At 40.6% G+C, this 15,340-nt stretch overlaps 2 protein-coding genes across 3 annotated transcripts in view; one reads left to right on the top strand and one right to left on the bottom strand.

Moving 5' to 3' along the window:
- Nucleotides 1-2,850, bottom strand: part of LOC311046234 (uncharacterized protein) — an 8,758-nt gene extending 5,908 nt beyond the window's left edge. The window contains exons 1-3 of one of the 2 annotated variants that reach the window (XM_084058437.1): nucleotides 2,688-2,850; nucleotides 1,713-1,803; nucleotides 248-347 (exon numbers count right to left, since the gene is read on the bottom strand). In XM_084058437.1, the coding sequence (XP_083914563.1) occupies nucleotides 248-347; nucleotides 1,713-1,802 (190 nt within the window). In that variant the 5' untranslated portion in view covers nucleotide 1,803; nucleotides 2,688-2,850. Of the gene's footprint in view, nucleotides 1-247; nucleotides 348-1,712; nucleotides 1,817-2,687 lie in introns of those variants that run through there. The other variant, XM_084058436.1, reaches the window with a different exon arrangement.
- A 1,164-nt stretch (nucleotides 2,851-4,014) lies between these two features.
- fadd (Fas (tnfrsf6)-associated via death domain) lies at nucleotides 4,015-12,247 on the top strand. Its single transcript, XM_084060259.1, has 3 exons — nucleotides 4,015-4,365; nucleotides 9,170-9,460; nucleotides 11,678-12,247. Exons 1-3 carry the CDS (start codon nucleotides 4,071-4,073, stop codon nucleotides 11,692-11,694), a joined length of 603 nt encoding a protein of 200 aa, XP_083916385.1. The 5' UTR covers nucleotides 4,015-4,070; the 3' UTR covers nucleotides 11,695-12,247.
- Nucleotides 12,248-15,340: the final 3,093 nt, after the last annotated feature.

Below are 15,340 nucleotides of genomic sequence, written 5' to 3'. Positions count from 1 at the left end.
GATGGTTCTCACCACCAATGAAATATGACACGCCTTCATGGTCTATTAGAGACAGACAGACAGTCCGACAGACAGACAGAGATAGGGGCGGCAGTGGCTCAGGGGTAGAGTGGCCGGATGGCAACCGTGAGGTTCCCAGTTCGATCCCGGGGCGAGAGGCAGAGAGAGAGTGTTTGTGCGTGTGTTCGTGTACCTGCGTGTGCGTGTGCGTGTGCGTGTGCGTGTGCGTGTGCGTGTGTGTGTGTACCAGTGTGTATGGCCCAGCTCCTGAACAGAGTAGCATCCTGGTCTATACTCCAACCATGACGAGCTGCATGTTTCCATGGGATCTGGAACACCTGATCTGACTGAGGAGAGGAGAGGAGAGGAGAGGAGAGGAGAGGAGAGGAGAGGAGATATGAGCAGGGCCGGCCCTAGGATTTTCGTGGCCCTAAGCAAGATTTTTTTTGGGTGGCCCCCCCACAAACACCCCCATTATAATTATTGCATACTAAAATAATAACGCTAGTTTTTGGATAGGAGATACATGACATAATTACAATATGAAAGTAAGTGGTTGTGGACCTAAGCGACCGCTTATGTTGCTTATGGCAGCTGCCGGCCCTGCATATGAGGAATGAAGTACTATCAGGGACGTCGTGGCCACTGGGAGATGTGGAACAACGCCCGAACGGCCGGTTCATTCCAGGCAGAACCAGGCCGGCCGTAAAAACATAATTAAAAAACCCTTGTCCCTTGTTTTCTATGCTTTAGTAAACTAGGCAAAGTTCTGATTGCATGCTGACTCATTTTTTAATGTAATCAAGTTCATACTTCACCCATTCATACTAGTCCTCTACTACTGCTTCTTTGTTATTTCCTATTCTATGTATATGCTTGACTCCTCTATGTATGAGCTTGATTCTGCATATTATCTGCACATTTTTGAAGCTGCTACTAAATGATAAGCTATTGTACATGTCTCAGACAAGACCCACAACCTAACTCTTCTTTACGTTACCTCCAGTATTCTATAATTATTGTATATTTTGTATTGTATGTTTATATTATAAATACAAACATATTTTAAATATGTTTTATTATAAATAAAAAATATACCGCTCATCGGTTAGAATTTGGGACCTCTGGCCACGCACCTTAAGGGCCTCTCCATCTGAGATTCCCAGGCTGAATTAGGGGCCCAGCGCGTCCCTGTCGTCAAGGTCTAGTGCTATGGGCTGAGGTGGAATCTGAAGAGGTGAGTCTTCAGATTACTGAAGTACACAAACGTAACATCCGGACTTTGCAAGGAGCACCGTTGGTCCGTCCCACGCCAAACCAGTCCAGGGGTGAGTACTTTATCCACCACTGGGCGCCACGTGTGGCCCCTTGGTGTGGCTATTCTAAGGGCCACAGGAGCACCAACGCATAGACACTGTTGTGTATGTTTAACACTTCAAATGGACATATTTGTGGACATAGTTGTGACCATTAGCTGATCTGCAAGCTCACAATGTGCCACCACAACGTGACGTGTTGTCAGCTTGTAGATCGGCTGTTAGAGCCGAAGGTTCAGACACCAGAATAGGGACTGTGTAGTGTTCATGTGGTTCACTCATTATTCTGTGTGTGTGTGTGTGTGTGTGTGTGTGTGTGTGTGTGTGTGTGTGTGTGTGTGTGTGTGTGTGTGTGTGTGTGTGTGTGTGTGTGTGTGTGTGTGTGTGTGTGTGTACCTGGTCCAGCCAGGTGACTCCTGGGTATTTTCCAGAGTGAATCTGTTCCTCCAGCCAGGGCCTCAACCTGAGACGGTTACACTGCTGCATGCTGCACACACACACACACACACACACACACACGCACGCACGCACGCACGCACGCACGCACGCACGCACGCACGCACGCACGCACGCACGCACGCACGCACGCACGCACGCACGCACGCACGCACGCACGCACGCACACACACACACACACACACACACACACACACACACACACACACACACACAGACAGAGATATTAGTCAGTCTAGTTGCACGTACGTGCCTGTCCACAACATCTATAAGTTCTACAGGCTCACTGTAACTAACACTCCTTTAAGTCTGATAGTTGCACCAGAATGTCGCACACTGAAAATAGCAGATCTACAAGCTAACAACACATTGTGCAGTGACTGTGTCTCTGTGTCATCATGTGTTTGGAGATCTAATGTACCTTAGCAGAGGATTCCACTGATGTCTCCGTACAAACAGCTGCTTACGTCCACATCTGGAGACCCGACGCCAATCAGCCTGTACAGACAGACAGACAGACAGACAGACAGACAGACAGACAGACAGACAGACAGACAGACAGACAGACAGACAGACAGACAGACAGTATTTTGGACCAGAACTAATACGTAAAATAAACAAAAACTAAGACTTTTACCAAAAATGTAACTAAACTATCAACACCACTTTTAAAAGTCATTACAATTACACTGGAATTGAAAACATACAGTCACACTAACACAATAACAATAAATGACATTGACAAATTACCTTGACACAGTCAACGGATGGACAGACGGACAAACGGAAGGGAGAGCAGGAGGACAGACAGACAGACAGACAGACAGACAGACAGACAGACAGACAGACAGGTAAGTAGGTAGGTAGGTAAGTAAGTAGGTAGGTAGGTAGGTAGGTAGGTAGGTAGGTACTCACACAGACAGCAGTAGAATGAAGTGATTGACTCCCAGGTTTCCTCAGAGCATCTTGAACTCTGGTCTCGTTTGTCTCCAGTTACAAACCTTTATGACTCTGTCCTCTTCTGTCCAATCACAGCTCTCCTCCATCTCCATGCTCCGCTGACAGGCTGGCGGCTCTGCCAATCAGGAGGAAGACGGGCCGATGTCTTGCCGGGACAAGACAAAGATCCGTTAACTGTCACAACATCATAACACTCATACCTTACTAATATCTTTACATGTTCCACTGCAGTGGTGTAAAGTAACTAAGCACATTTACTCAAGTACTGTACTTTAGTAACATTTTTAAGTACTTTTACTTTACCGCAGTATTTCCAATTTTCTCTATACACTTTTACTTCTACTCCACTACATCTCAGAGGCAAATATTATACCTTTACTCCACTACAATTATTTGAAAACTTCAGTTACTAGTTTGTTGTTTTTGATTATTATTACTAAACATACAATAACCACTTCAGCCCTATATATATATTTCGGCCATTTGAAAATAGCAGATCTACAAGCTCACAATGTGTCATTGTGAGCTTGTAGATCTGCTATTCTCAAAAGATTTTTACACATTTGAATAACTTGTGAAATGGGACATTCTGCATAATGAGTACTGTCTTACTTTTGGTACTTTAAGTACATTTTGATATCCGCCCTGATTGCAGTATTGATACTTTTACATAAAGGTATTGATAGTTCACCCTCAAAATGACTTTTTCCTATGTTTTCCTATGTTCATAGTGACAGAACTGTCAAAAGAAAAAAAAAAAAAGGAAAACAGAAGTCTCGCTAGACGAGATTGAAATCTCGAGATTACAATCTCATCTAGCAAGACTTATTTATTTATTTTTTGGTTACAAAAAAAATATGCGATCTAGCGCAAGGCCTATCCACGCACGTTTTAAGCTGGGAAGGAGCCGGGAAGGAGTTATGACATTTTTCAACTGTACCATTCATCCTAAGATATCATAACATCATAGAAAAGGTAATAAGAACGTAGTCCAAAATTCTCCTCTAAGTGAAACATTACTTGATTAGGAATTAACCAGCTTGATCCAGTCTAAACGCCGCCCTACTATATCCGGTTATTTTACTCATTCAACACAGGCACCGTTTCCGTATCCGCTCTGGAACGCAGACCGGATCAGCGGTTTGTTTGGCTGAACTGAGCCCACAGCCCAGCCTATAGCAGCTCAGTGTGGGCGGTGACCACGTTGACAGACAGCTGAGCAAACCAACCGAAAGCTCGTCAGACGTTCCTTCCTCTTCCTGTAGTTCAGATACAATCAAGACTTCATGAGGACCAACTAAACTGAACTAAAAGTAAAGTAAACTAAACCAGACCAACATGTCTGTGGGGTTCAACGCCGTCCTGCTCCAGATTTCCAACGAGCTGAACCTCCAGCAGCTGGAGAGCATGAAGTTCCTGTGTAAAGATGTGATCAAGAAGAACCAGAGGGAGAAGATGGACTCTGGACACAAGCTGTTCCTCAGTCTGAGCGAGAAGGGAAAGTTAGACCCAGAAAACACAGAGTTTCTGAGGGATCTGCTGACCGAGGCCGGACGAGACGATCTGGCCCTGAAACTGGACCAGTACGAGGGTAGGGGGACCCCCGACGACCCTCTGGACGAGAAGGAGAGAGGTATGTGTGTGGAACACGTTTTAGCCCTGAGATGTGACTGTCTTGACGAAACTTCAACCTGGCTTTTTGCGCTTTCTCCATTTACGGTCCGTACATCTACATAAACGTTCAGATTTCAGATATAAAATGCTTAACTCATGACCACGGATGTTACGATTATGTACGGGCCCTCATAAGTACCCGTATCTTCCGTATTGTTCAATAAAAACGCATTTTAATCCGATCGGCGGCCATTTGTCTCATAGAGTTATAATGTATCAGAGTGCAATACACCTCGCAACCAATAGGGCCGCGTGTTTGAAAAGCATAATCGAAAATGGCCACCGATCGGATTAAAATGTTTTTTTTTAATTGAACAATACGGAAGATACGGGTACTTTTGAGAACCCGTATATGATTGTAACATCCATTGGCATGGGTTAAGTACTTTATATTTGAAATATGAACGTTAATGTAGATGTACGGACCGTAAATGGAGAAAGTGCAAACACCAGGTTGAAGTTCATTCATGACGCTTCGGGACGGACGAACGTCGTGTATCCATGGCTAAGGTTAGGTATACACATTATCCTAGCTCAATGCTTCTCAAAGTGGGTTCCATGGAATTTAGGGGGTTCTAAATGGACCTTTACAAGTGTTTATAACTCTTGACAGTGTACACATGGAACCAAATCGACCCGTTAGGGTCCATTTGGTTCCATGTGTTCACTGTCAGAGTTAAGGGGAGATCTTGAATTGTAAAAGTTTTGAGACACATGATCTGTTATAGCGAGTTCTTTCTCTACCGCTCTGCCACTAACTACGTCATTCCCATTGACTGAAACGTCCACTAAACGTATGAGGTCTAAACTTCAGTCAAAATAAAGAGAACTATTTCGTTTCTCACCGAAACAAAGGCATTTTTATGACGTTGAAATAATATTTTCCGTGGTGGCAAATATCTCAGAACCCAAATGTTGGTGTAAAATACACCTTTTTGTCCAGAAAATGAAATATTGTGGATCAGATGGATGTTACTTTTAGTTACTCAAGTGCGCCACCTACAGATCTGGTCAATGGCATTTTTCCATTGACCAGATCTATAGGTGGCGCACTTTTATTTTAGTTGTCTGTCCAAAAGGTGTGTTTTATACAAGTTTGGGTTCTGAGATGTTTGCCACCGTGGAGAATATTCTTTCATCATCATAAACCTGTCTTTGTTTCAGTGAGAAGTGAAATAGTTTTCCACATTTTGACTAAAGTTTAGACCTCTTACGTTAGTAGACGTTTCAGTCTATGTGAATAACGCTGGTCCTTGCAGAGCGGACCAGAGAACTCAATGACTCTCTGGACCAGAGCTACAATTAATATTGCAACGTTTTTTATGTTTTTTTCCCCCCGTAAATGTAATGACCTACTTTCGTCACACAAAGGTAGAAAATGTGATCTTGTAGACGGCTATTGTGGCTACTTTTGAAAATGTTTTAAAGTGAATGTGAAAGTTGTTGAGTGTCTGTGGGGTGTTTCTAATGTTGAACCAGTGGAAAGTAGCTTAACTACATGAACTAACTACTAACTACATTGGATCCAATGGAACCATTTCCTGAAAAGTAACAATTTTGGACTTACTGGGTATAGACCCCTTAACAGACAACGTCACACTGATAAGAACCAGTATGCTCGCAAAGAAACCCATTCTGTCAGGTCTCGCTAGGACGTGCCTCACTAGCCAACACACAAGAGGGGATTGGGGTGTGCTGAAACCAGCGCACCCCGAAACAACATGTTGAGAATTGATTGCATGAAACAATCACCTGTGCATCCAGTCTCAATGTTGGTAAACAAATAATTGGTCTATTACTTCACATTCATGGAGCCAAAAAAAATGATTACATTGGAGAAAATAAGAATTGAAACTGAAAGTCTTCAATTTGGATCTTAAACTTTGAAAAATACCAACTATGTTGTTATTATTATTTTTTTTTACAAAAGGTAAAATATAGGTAGATGGATATATCTATTCAAGAATATATCTATATCTATATTTAATTTGATTCATTTGTTCGCACAATAAAAAACAGCACAGAGGTAACATTATAAAAAAACAAAGAAATATACACACAAACACACACACACACACACACACACACACACACACACACACACACACACACACACACACACACACACACACACACACACACACACTCCTACTGACAAACTGAGATCTCTTATCATCTGGCCACACACACACACACACACACACACACACACACACACACACACACACACACACACACACACACACACACACACACACACACACACACACACACACACACACACACGCACACTCCTACTGACAAACGGAGATCTCTTATCATCTGGCCACACACACACACACACACACACACACACACACACACACACACACACACACACACACACACACACACACACAGTAAAGGACCACAATGAAAACACGTGTTTGGCTTTTTTGTGTTTTTCCCTTTTGCTAGTAGTGTGCAACTGTATGTTTTTATTTAGTTTAACATTAAGAGTATTTTATCAATAACTGTCAATTAAATTCAGTGTCACTATGCAAGACTGACCCACACCTAGACCTACTGTATCACAGTTAGTACAATAACCCCAATGCAATTATTTGAGATGGAGATATGGTCAAAAATAGCAGATTTTTTTGCAAATCTTTGAATATATATAATTTTTTAAAGCGAACATTTTTAACAAAAATCTTTGCTTCTGAGGGATTCTACAAATGTCTTCTAAATCCTAACAGTTTTTTGTTGAATGTTGCTGTATATATCAGTGGTTCTCAAACTTCATTATGTCAAGGACCACACAAAATTATATTTGCCCCCCCCCCCCCCATCTGAAAATATTTTGTTCCAGAGACCCCCAGAAGCAAAAATGTAAGTTAAAAAATGTATATATTCAAAGATTTGCACACATTTTCACCATTTCTTTCTTCTTTTTAAAGCATCTTCTATTTTTGAATAGCCAAAGAAATCCAAAGTGACACAGATGCGTTCCCGGTCTCATACCTGTCACAATTATTACAATATCACCCCATTGCAATTATTTGAGATAATCACTGTTATTTTGCATAGATGTCATAATTGTTTTCATGTTGAAAAATGTTCATAGATTTTCCAAAAAATGTGGAAATAGCAGATCTACAAGCTCACAACGCATCACAATGCGACACGTTGTGAGCGTGTAGATCGACTACTTCCCCTATTTAATTGTTTTAAGTATAAAATTATTAAATATGTCATTTCTTTGTATATTTAAGTTATTTTGTCATCTCTGAGCAATCTTTGTTTACAAAGCCTAAAAGCCAAAAATAAATAAACTGCCCACAAAAAGTTAAGTTGGAAACTTAACTTTGGTCGATTATTTCTCCCCTTTAATAATACCAATTGGTATTGTGTTTTATATCATTTTTATCGTTGATTAGTCACCTTTACAACGAGGTACAGCTCGTAAGGATCGGGCATTTGTGGAATGAGAAACACAGCTAAACATGTGGGTAGCCCCCCCCCCCAAAAGGGGGGTTCCTTCCATTCCGACATCTCGCCACTCCGACTAGTGGCTTCCGCGTGCGGTTAGGGTTAGGGTTAGGGTTAGGGTTAGGTATAGGGTTCGTAACGTTAATGTCGGAAAGGCGACATGTCGGAAAGGCGAAATGCACCCCCCCCAAAAACATTGCCAAAATACCCCAATATGCTTCTGTTGGTAACCGCTCTCGTTTTGAGTGACCTGCCAGCACACACCTGCTGAGAGGTGTGTGTCCTGACTGAGTTTGTGTTTATGATCCAAGCAGTAACACTGCCCCCCATGGAAAGATGCCACGTTTGTCCCTTCAGGATAAGGCCTGTGCAATAGGGCAAGTGAAGCTGGTGTTCCGTTATGCAGAGTGGCGGCATTATTTGGTGTCAGCCCTGGTACCATTTACTAACTTAGGACCAAGTTCTGTGAGACTGGTGAAGTCAACAGGGAAGACAACAACCCAAGACCCCTTGCTTCACTGAGGAACCATAGGTTTTCTTCCATAGGTTTACAGGCAAGATTTGCACAACGGTGCCAAATCTCAGATGTCAAAGTTGCAGGACCCATGCTCAGGTGCCAGTCACACACCTGTGACGAACATTTTTTAACTAAAATCTTTGCTTCTGGGGGATTCTACAAAATGTCTTCTAAACCTTAACAGTTTTTAGAAAAAAACGTATGTTGCTGTAATATCAGTTGTTCTCAAACCTTTTCAAACATGAGTTAAAAATGTTCACTTAATAATATATATTCAAAGATTTGCGCACATTTTCACGATTTTTGAGCTTGTATATCTGCTGTTTTTGAATAGCCAAAGAAATCTAAAATGACACACAGATGCGTTCCTGGGTCTTAACCCATTAAGACCTGGAACTGTGTCATTTTTAGATTTGAGCTAAAAAGCATTATTTTACACCTTGGTCTATTCAAAAATAGCAGATATACAAGCTCGTAGCACGGCACCGAATATAAAAATCTTTGAATATATATATTTTTAAAGCGAACATTTTTAACTCAAATCTTTGCTTCTGGGGGGGTCCCTGGAACAACATATTTTGATGGGGGTCCGCGGCCAAATACATATAATTGTGGGGGTCCTTGACATGAAAAAGATTGAGAACCACTGATACAGAAACATACGTTTTTTCAGAAAACTGTTGAGATTTAGGAGACATGTAGAATCGACTTCAGGTCTCAATGGGTTAAAGGATTAAATGGTTAAAAGGTTCCTCTGTTCCCTCTCCTCCTCCAGCCAGGCTGGACGTGGCCGCGGCGGTCGTCGCAGAGCGTCTGGGTAAGGTGTGGAGGAAGCTGGGCCGGCGGCTGGGCGTGGGCGAGGTGAAGCTGGAGTCCATCGCCAAGAAGCACCCCACGGACCTGGAGGAGACGGTGCTGGAGCTGCTGAAGGAGTGGAGGAGGACGCAGGGACCCCTGGCCCGAGCGGAGGTCCTGGTCCACGCTCTGAGGGCCTGCGACCAGAACCTCACCGCCGACAAAGTGGAGGAGAAGCTACTACTACTACTACTGGACCAGCCCGACGACGGTCAGTGACCGACCAGGACGGGAAAACCTAAAAAAAACACTATGAAGCCTGGTTTTTATGCCCAAAATAGTGCAGACCTCACAAGCTCAACAAAGCCGTGGTGGGTGGACGCTTTGTGAGCTTGTAGGTTTGCACTATTTGAACCCATTCAATTCGGGAACGCATATTACTTTGGCATATCTACAAGCTCATAGCGCTGCACCGAGTGCCGCGCTATGAGCTTGTAGATCTGCTATTTTGTTTTGAAGAACCGTGAAAATGTGTGCAAATTTCTTAGATTTTCTTTTTTTAAAAGATTTGTAACATTTGTAACTCAAATCTTTGCTCTCAGGGGGAAGGGAGGTCCCTGGAACACACTATTTTGACAATGGGGGGGTCCGTGGCCAAACACATATCATTTTGGAGGTCCTGGACATGAAAAAGATTGAGAACCACTGATTATAGCAACGTACGTTGTTTTCCCCAAAAGGTTTCGTAGAATCCCCCAGAAGCAAAGAGTTAAAAATGTTCACTTTAAAAAGAATATATATATATTCAAAGATTTGCACAAATATTCACGATTTTTCAAAACAATAGCAGATATACAAGCTCGCCGCGCTATGAGCTTGTATATCTGCTATTTTTGAATAGCCCAAGACATCTAACAATGACGCAGATGCGTTTCCGGTCTGAATGGGTTAATACATGAGGCAAAAGAAACACTTGGAGGAGAATCCATGATTAAATGGTGTTGGGCTGCTTTGAGAGGAGAGGAGGAATGACCGGTGATTCATCATTCATGTTAATTAGCATCATTAAACGGGATATAAGTGATGTTTTGTTAGTTAAATGAAGTGTTAACCTACACGAACCCTAGCATCGTCCCCCATTCTGAGGCCAACGTTCAGTTAAAATAAATAGACCATCTACAAGCTCACAATGCGTCGCAAAGAATTGCTCGTTGTGAGCTTGTAGATCAGCTATTTTTGGTGAAGAGATTCAGGTGTAGAGGAGGGGGTGAGCTATGCCCTTTTTAAAGGGGGTGTGAGATTCTCTTATTTTTATTTTAGTGTTAAATATAGCTCTATATTGTGATAGTACTCATTGCTATAGAGTGTTTGTTCAGTAACAGTAAAGGCATTTGCAGACAGGGTGCGATTTGTCAATCAGTTTTTACCGCATGGGAAAAGACGCACAAATCGAACTGGGTTCGGTTGAAAAGAAAACGCATCGCCGCAGCCACTCACCGCACGGCAAATTAGGAGCCGGTGTGCATGAGGTCACAGAGAACCATGTGTTCTTTAAAAAAACGATATTGTCCGTTTTTTCCGTGCGAAAAATCTCACCCTGTCTGCTAAGGCCTTTACACTGTCTCTCCAGCTCTTTAATAAAACAGAAAATACTTTTTCAGGTCTGGATACCAATTATTTTCCAATCAGGAGAGAGAACCCCACAAAGGTCATTTTATCAGCTTCAGTTTTATAGTTTTCCAGTTCCACAAGCAGCAATTGTGTGTGTGCTCATTTGATTGTGTCTTCACTTCCAATTTCACTAGTTTATCCTCCGTGAGTTCTCTCTCCTGATAGGATAACATTGGTATTCCGACCTGAAAATGCATTTTCTGTTTACTAAAGAGCCGTAGAGACATGGAGACTCCTGTTACTGAACAAACACTCTATAGCAACATGCGGCCCCCACCTTCACTTAACCCGCAGGTTAATATCAGAATACTGATATATTATTGATTTCAGCTGTCACAATTCTAAACATGGAAACATGACCCGCTTTAATTACTTCAGTCTATATTAGTGACTAGTATTACAATTCTATTGTCTTTTTTTATGTCCAATGTATTTGTATTTAAGCTCAAAGTTAACATGAGTATAACTAAATGCATTTGAAAATGCTAAAAATGTTCCTTTTCAGGGTTCTAATTCAAAATAGCTACAAATAAAATCTGGATTCCAATTAAAAAATAGTAGCAGAACCTATCAGATCTACAAGCTCAAAACGCGTCGCAGTGCGCAGCAGGTTTTGAGCTTGCAGATCGTCTACTTTTGCTATTTTTGTGTGACATAGAATGGTGACGTACGGCATTAATTTATGAAAAACTTTAAAATACAGACAGTATATGCGATGTGTCCCTCTGGAGTGAGTGTGGAAAGAGCAATGATTACTATCAGGATATATTATAGAGCTTTATTTTATTTTTATTTGTATAATTTTTTTCAAAACCAGATCACTTACAGCCTTGAAAAACACTGGGAGAAAGATACTGACCAGCCATGGATGAAAGGGAAAGATCTCCAAACTCTGATTGCTGCATTTAATTCAGCTGTTATATGAATCTGTGAAATGAATGTACGAGAAATGCCTTTTTATTTGTCAGGAAATGTGAAAAAAAATCTAAGAGTATTTGAAACTCTAGTATAAGAGAATGAGACCATGGAATGTAAGGCCTAAGAATACATATCACACTGCAATATTTACTACAAATAAATGAGGTCTGTATATTGTCTATAATATTGTTGGGATTTTCCTAAAGGCAGCTCTCCTTGTACAAAAAGTATTGGTATCAAAATGTACTTAAAGTACCTAAAGTAAAATTACTAAAATGTTTGAAAATCGCCTATGTATAAAATAGGGCTAAAGTGGTTAAAGTATGTTTTATAATGTAATAATTTATAACTGGACAGGACTTCACCTCATTCATTCATTCCTTCAGACACACACATGCTAGAGTGTTGGTCCGGGGACCCCCAGGGGTCCTTGGAGGGGTTCCAGAGGGTCTCCAGCTAAATGTGTCAATAAAACACAAACTAGAAATGTAAACGGTTGAGTATCACTGGACTGGAGTGACCTCTAGTGGTTGGATGCTGTATGTTCATGTGAATTAAAACCTGCCAAAGTGTGAGGCCTCGCTGTTACTGATGTTATGAAGGTCAAGGTGCTGCTAATAATAGTACATACTTTGATTTAATTCAAATTATGTTGATTTCAGCAAGACTTCAAATATATATTTAGGATTAAGAAATCTGAACTATTGCACTGCTGCATGAGAGGCACATATTCCTGAGTTGATTTTAAAGATATTGTTATTGATGGCGAGAAATATGAACCTTTTCAGTCTCTATCAGACAGATTGTCTGAGGCCACAGTTTGCACATTGATAGATTTTTCTGAAATATGTATCAGTATATAGAACATAAATAGAATGGCACTTTATATTTATATCAAATGTCATTTCAATGCTGGCTAAAATCTCCAGACTTTACATTGTGTTTCTATTGTTTACAAAGAGCATTACGTTTTTTAATAGTTTCAAGTGGAAGGTTTCACACAGATGTACTGCTTAAGCCTGTTACAATTATTACATTATCGTCTAATCACAATTAGTTTAGGATAATCGTGATAATTGTTTCCATGTTGAAAAATGTTCACACATTTTTAAATATTTAAAAAAGCAGAAATAGCAGATCTACAAGCTTACAACGCTCACAAAGTGACACGTTTTAAGCTTGTAGATCAGCTATTTCTGATGTACAAACTTGCAACACGTCAAATCTTTACACATTTAAAAAAAAAGCAGAAATAACCGATACAAGCTTACAACGTGTCACTTCACAAAGTGACGCGTTGTAAGCTTGTAGATCTGCTTTTTTACATGTATAAAATAAATATGTCAATAATGTCTTTGTATATTTCAGTTATTTGTTATAGTCTGCCATGTGCAACTTTTGATAAGGCAGCCTATAAGGCTTCATAATGTTCTAATGAAATCATTAATCCCAATTATTTGAGAGACAATTAATGGTCATCTTAATGTGTAATGATGACAGCCCTACTACTGCTTCATAAAACATCATTTCATGAAATAATCAGACAGAATAATCTTGTTTTATGCTTTTCAAGTTCATCAAGCTTTATTGTTCATACAACACTACAGTGATGATGAAGACTTCCTTGATCTTCATCAGGTCGTTCTGATGGATGAAGTTCTGATGGATGGATGCTTGATGGATGAGGGTCAGAAGTTTGCTCCTGTTCCTGGAACGCAAAGCATCAGTGTTGTAAAGTAACTAAGTACATTTACTCAAGTACTGTACTTAAGCACAATTTTGAGGTATTCTTTTTACTTTACTGGAGTATTTACAATTTTCAATACTTTTACTTCTACTCCACTACATCTCAGAGGCTTAAACAGAGTCTGTATAGTATCTATAGATCAGAGCTACTCACAGCACTTGTAGAGTCTGTTGAGTCCCAGCACAGCGTTGCTGTTGGGGGGCTGTTGGGGGTGGGCACCATGGTGGCACCATGGTGGCGAGGTCGTTCTTTGAGAAGGCATTCCTGGGGGGATGACAATGGTACAACAGCGCCACACGGTGGACAACGAGTGTCATTGGGATTCACAACAGCGCCACACGGTGGACAACGAGTGTCATCGTCATTCACACACTGTAGTTTGTGTTGGGGAACCTTTTCACGGTTGGGCCTGGAGCAGCCAGTTCATTCTTTGGGCCATTCAAAAGTAGCAGATCTACAAGCTCATAGCACGCAGATCTACAAGCTCATACCGGGCTATGAGCTTTATCTGCTGTTTTTGAAAAAAACGTGAACATTTGTGCAAATCTTTGAATATAATATATTTTTAAAGCGAATGTTTTTAACTCAAATCTTTGCTTCTGGTGGACCCTGGAACAATATTTTGAGATGGGGGTCCGCGGCCAAATAGGTGTAATTTGGGGTTCCTTGACATGAAAAAGTTTGAGAACCACTATAAGCTTAAAAAGAAGAAGTCCCCCAGAAGCAAAGATTTGAGTTACAGATGTTTGTTTTAAAAAATATATATTCAAAGATTTGCACAAATGTTCACGTAGTATGTAGACATGGCCAATCTACAAGCTCTCAATGCATCGCAATGTGATTCAATTTTAGTAGGCTAATCAATTTATGTATTTTTTAAATTGATATATCAATTTAAAATATATATCTGCTGTCCGGCAGGAACCAGCTAAATCCAAAATGGCAATTGTTCAGGAAATGAAAAACTAAATATCAATTTTTCAGAAAATGAAGAAAACCTTATATTTTTAAAACAAAGCAATACTGCCTCATCAAACTTGGTATTGTGACTATATATTATCAGATACTTGCATGTGTCATTATATTATCACCACTTTACCCAAATCCAGCTCAAGTGGAGTTAGGAGTTTTGTCCAAACACAAATCCAGCTCAAGTGGAGTTAGGAGGTTTTGTCCATCATTGATAAGAACAGCTGGCAATGGATCTCAAAGCTCACAACACATCACAACGCATTGTGAGCTTGGAGATCAGCTATTTATGGTGAGCGCCATCCTCATATACTCATATACTAAGTATAGATCAAGCTGAATGCTGTACTTAAACAACTTTTATTTTAACATTGTAAACAACCATGGATCTAACTGTTACCACTGTTGTTCTTCTACAGTTGAGTGCAACAAACGATTCTGCCTCAATACTCAATCATGTGTTTAACAAAAGCAATCATGGCACACCAACATCTGTAGCCTATCAAATCTGTAGCCTACTGCACTAATAATAACAACCACAGTTGCATTTACCTATCCATCAACATTTTATTATTTATGGAAAATCAGCGACTAACTTTTTGTCGGCATAGGTCCAAAGTTTAGTGTAGAACGTTTCACGCAAATTGCTCAAAAATCACTGCAGAAACACAGGTTTAATTGTTTTACAAACTGCTCAAAATGGCGGAAAATCTAAGGGCGGAGCTTACTGGTCAAAGTGATACATGTGTTCTTCATGAGTCAAGACACATGTGTAAGCAAGTTGCATGGCTGTTGGCCAAACGAGGCATGACTTTTGCCTGTTTAAAGTTTGCATTTTCCAAAAAA

The sequence above is a fragment of the Gymnoscopelus microlampas genome (genome assembly GCF_963454915.1).
Source record: "Gymnoscopelus microlampas genome assembly, chromosome: 1".
Classification (NCBI taxonomy): Eukaryota; Metazoa; Chordata; class Actinopteri; order Myctophiformes; family Myctophidae; genus Gymnoscopelus; species Gymnoscopelus microlampas.
Note: the sequence above shows the minus strand (reverse complement) of the source record. Positions and strands in the feature narration are given on the sequence as shown.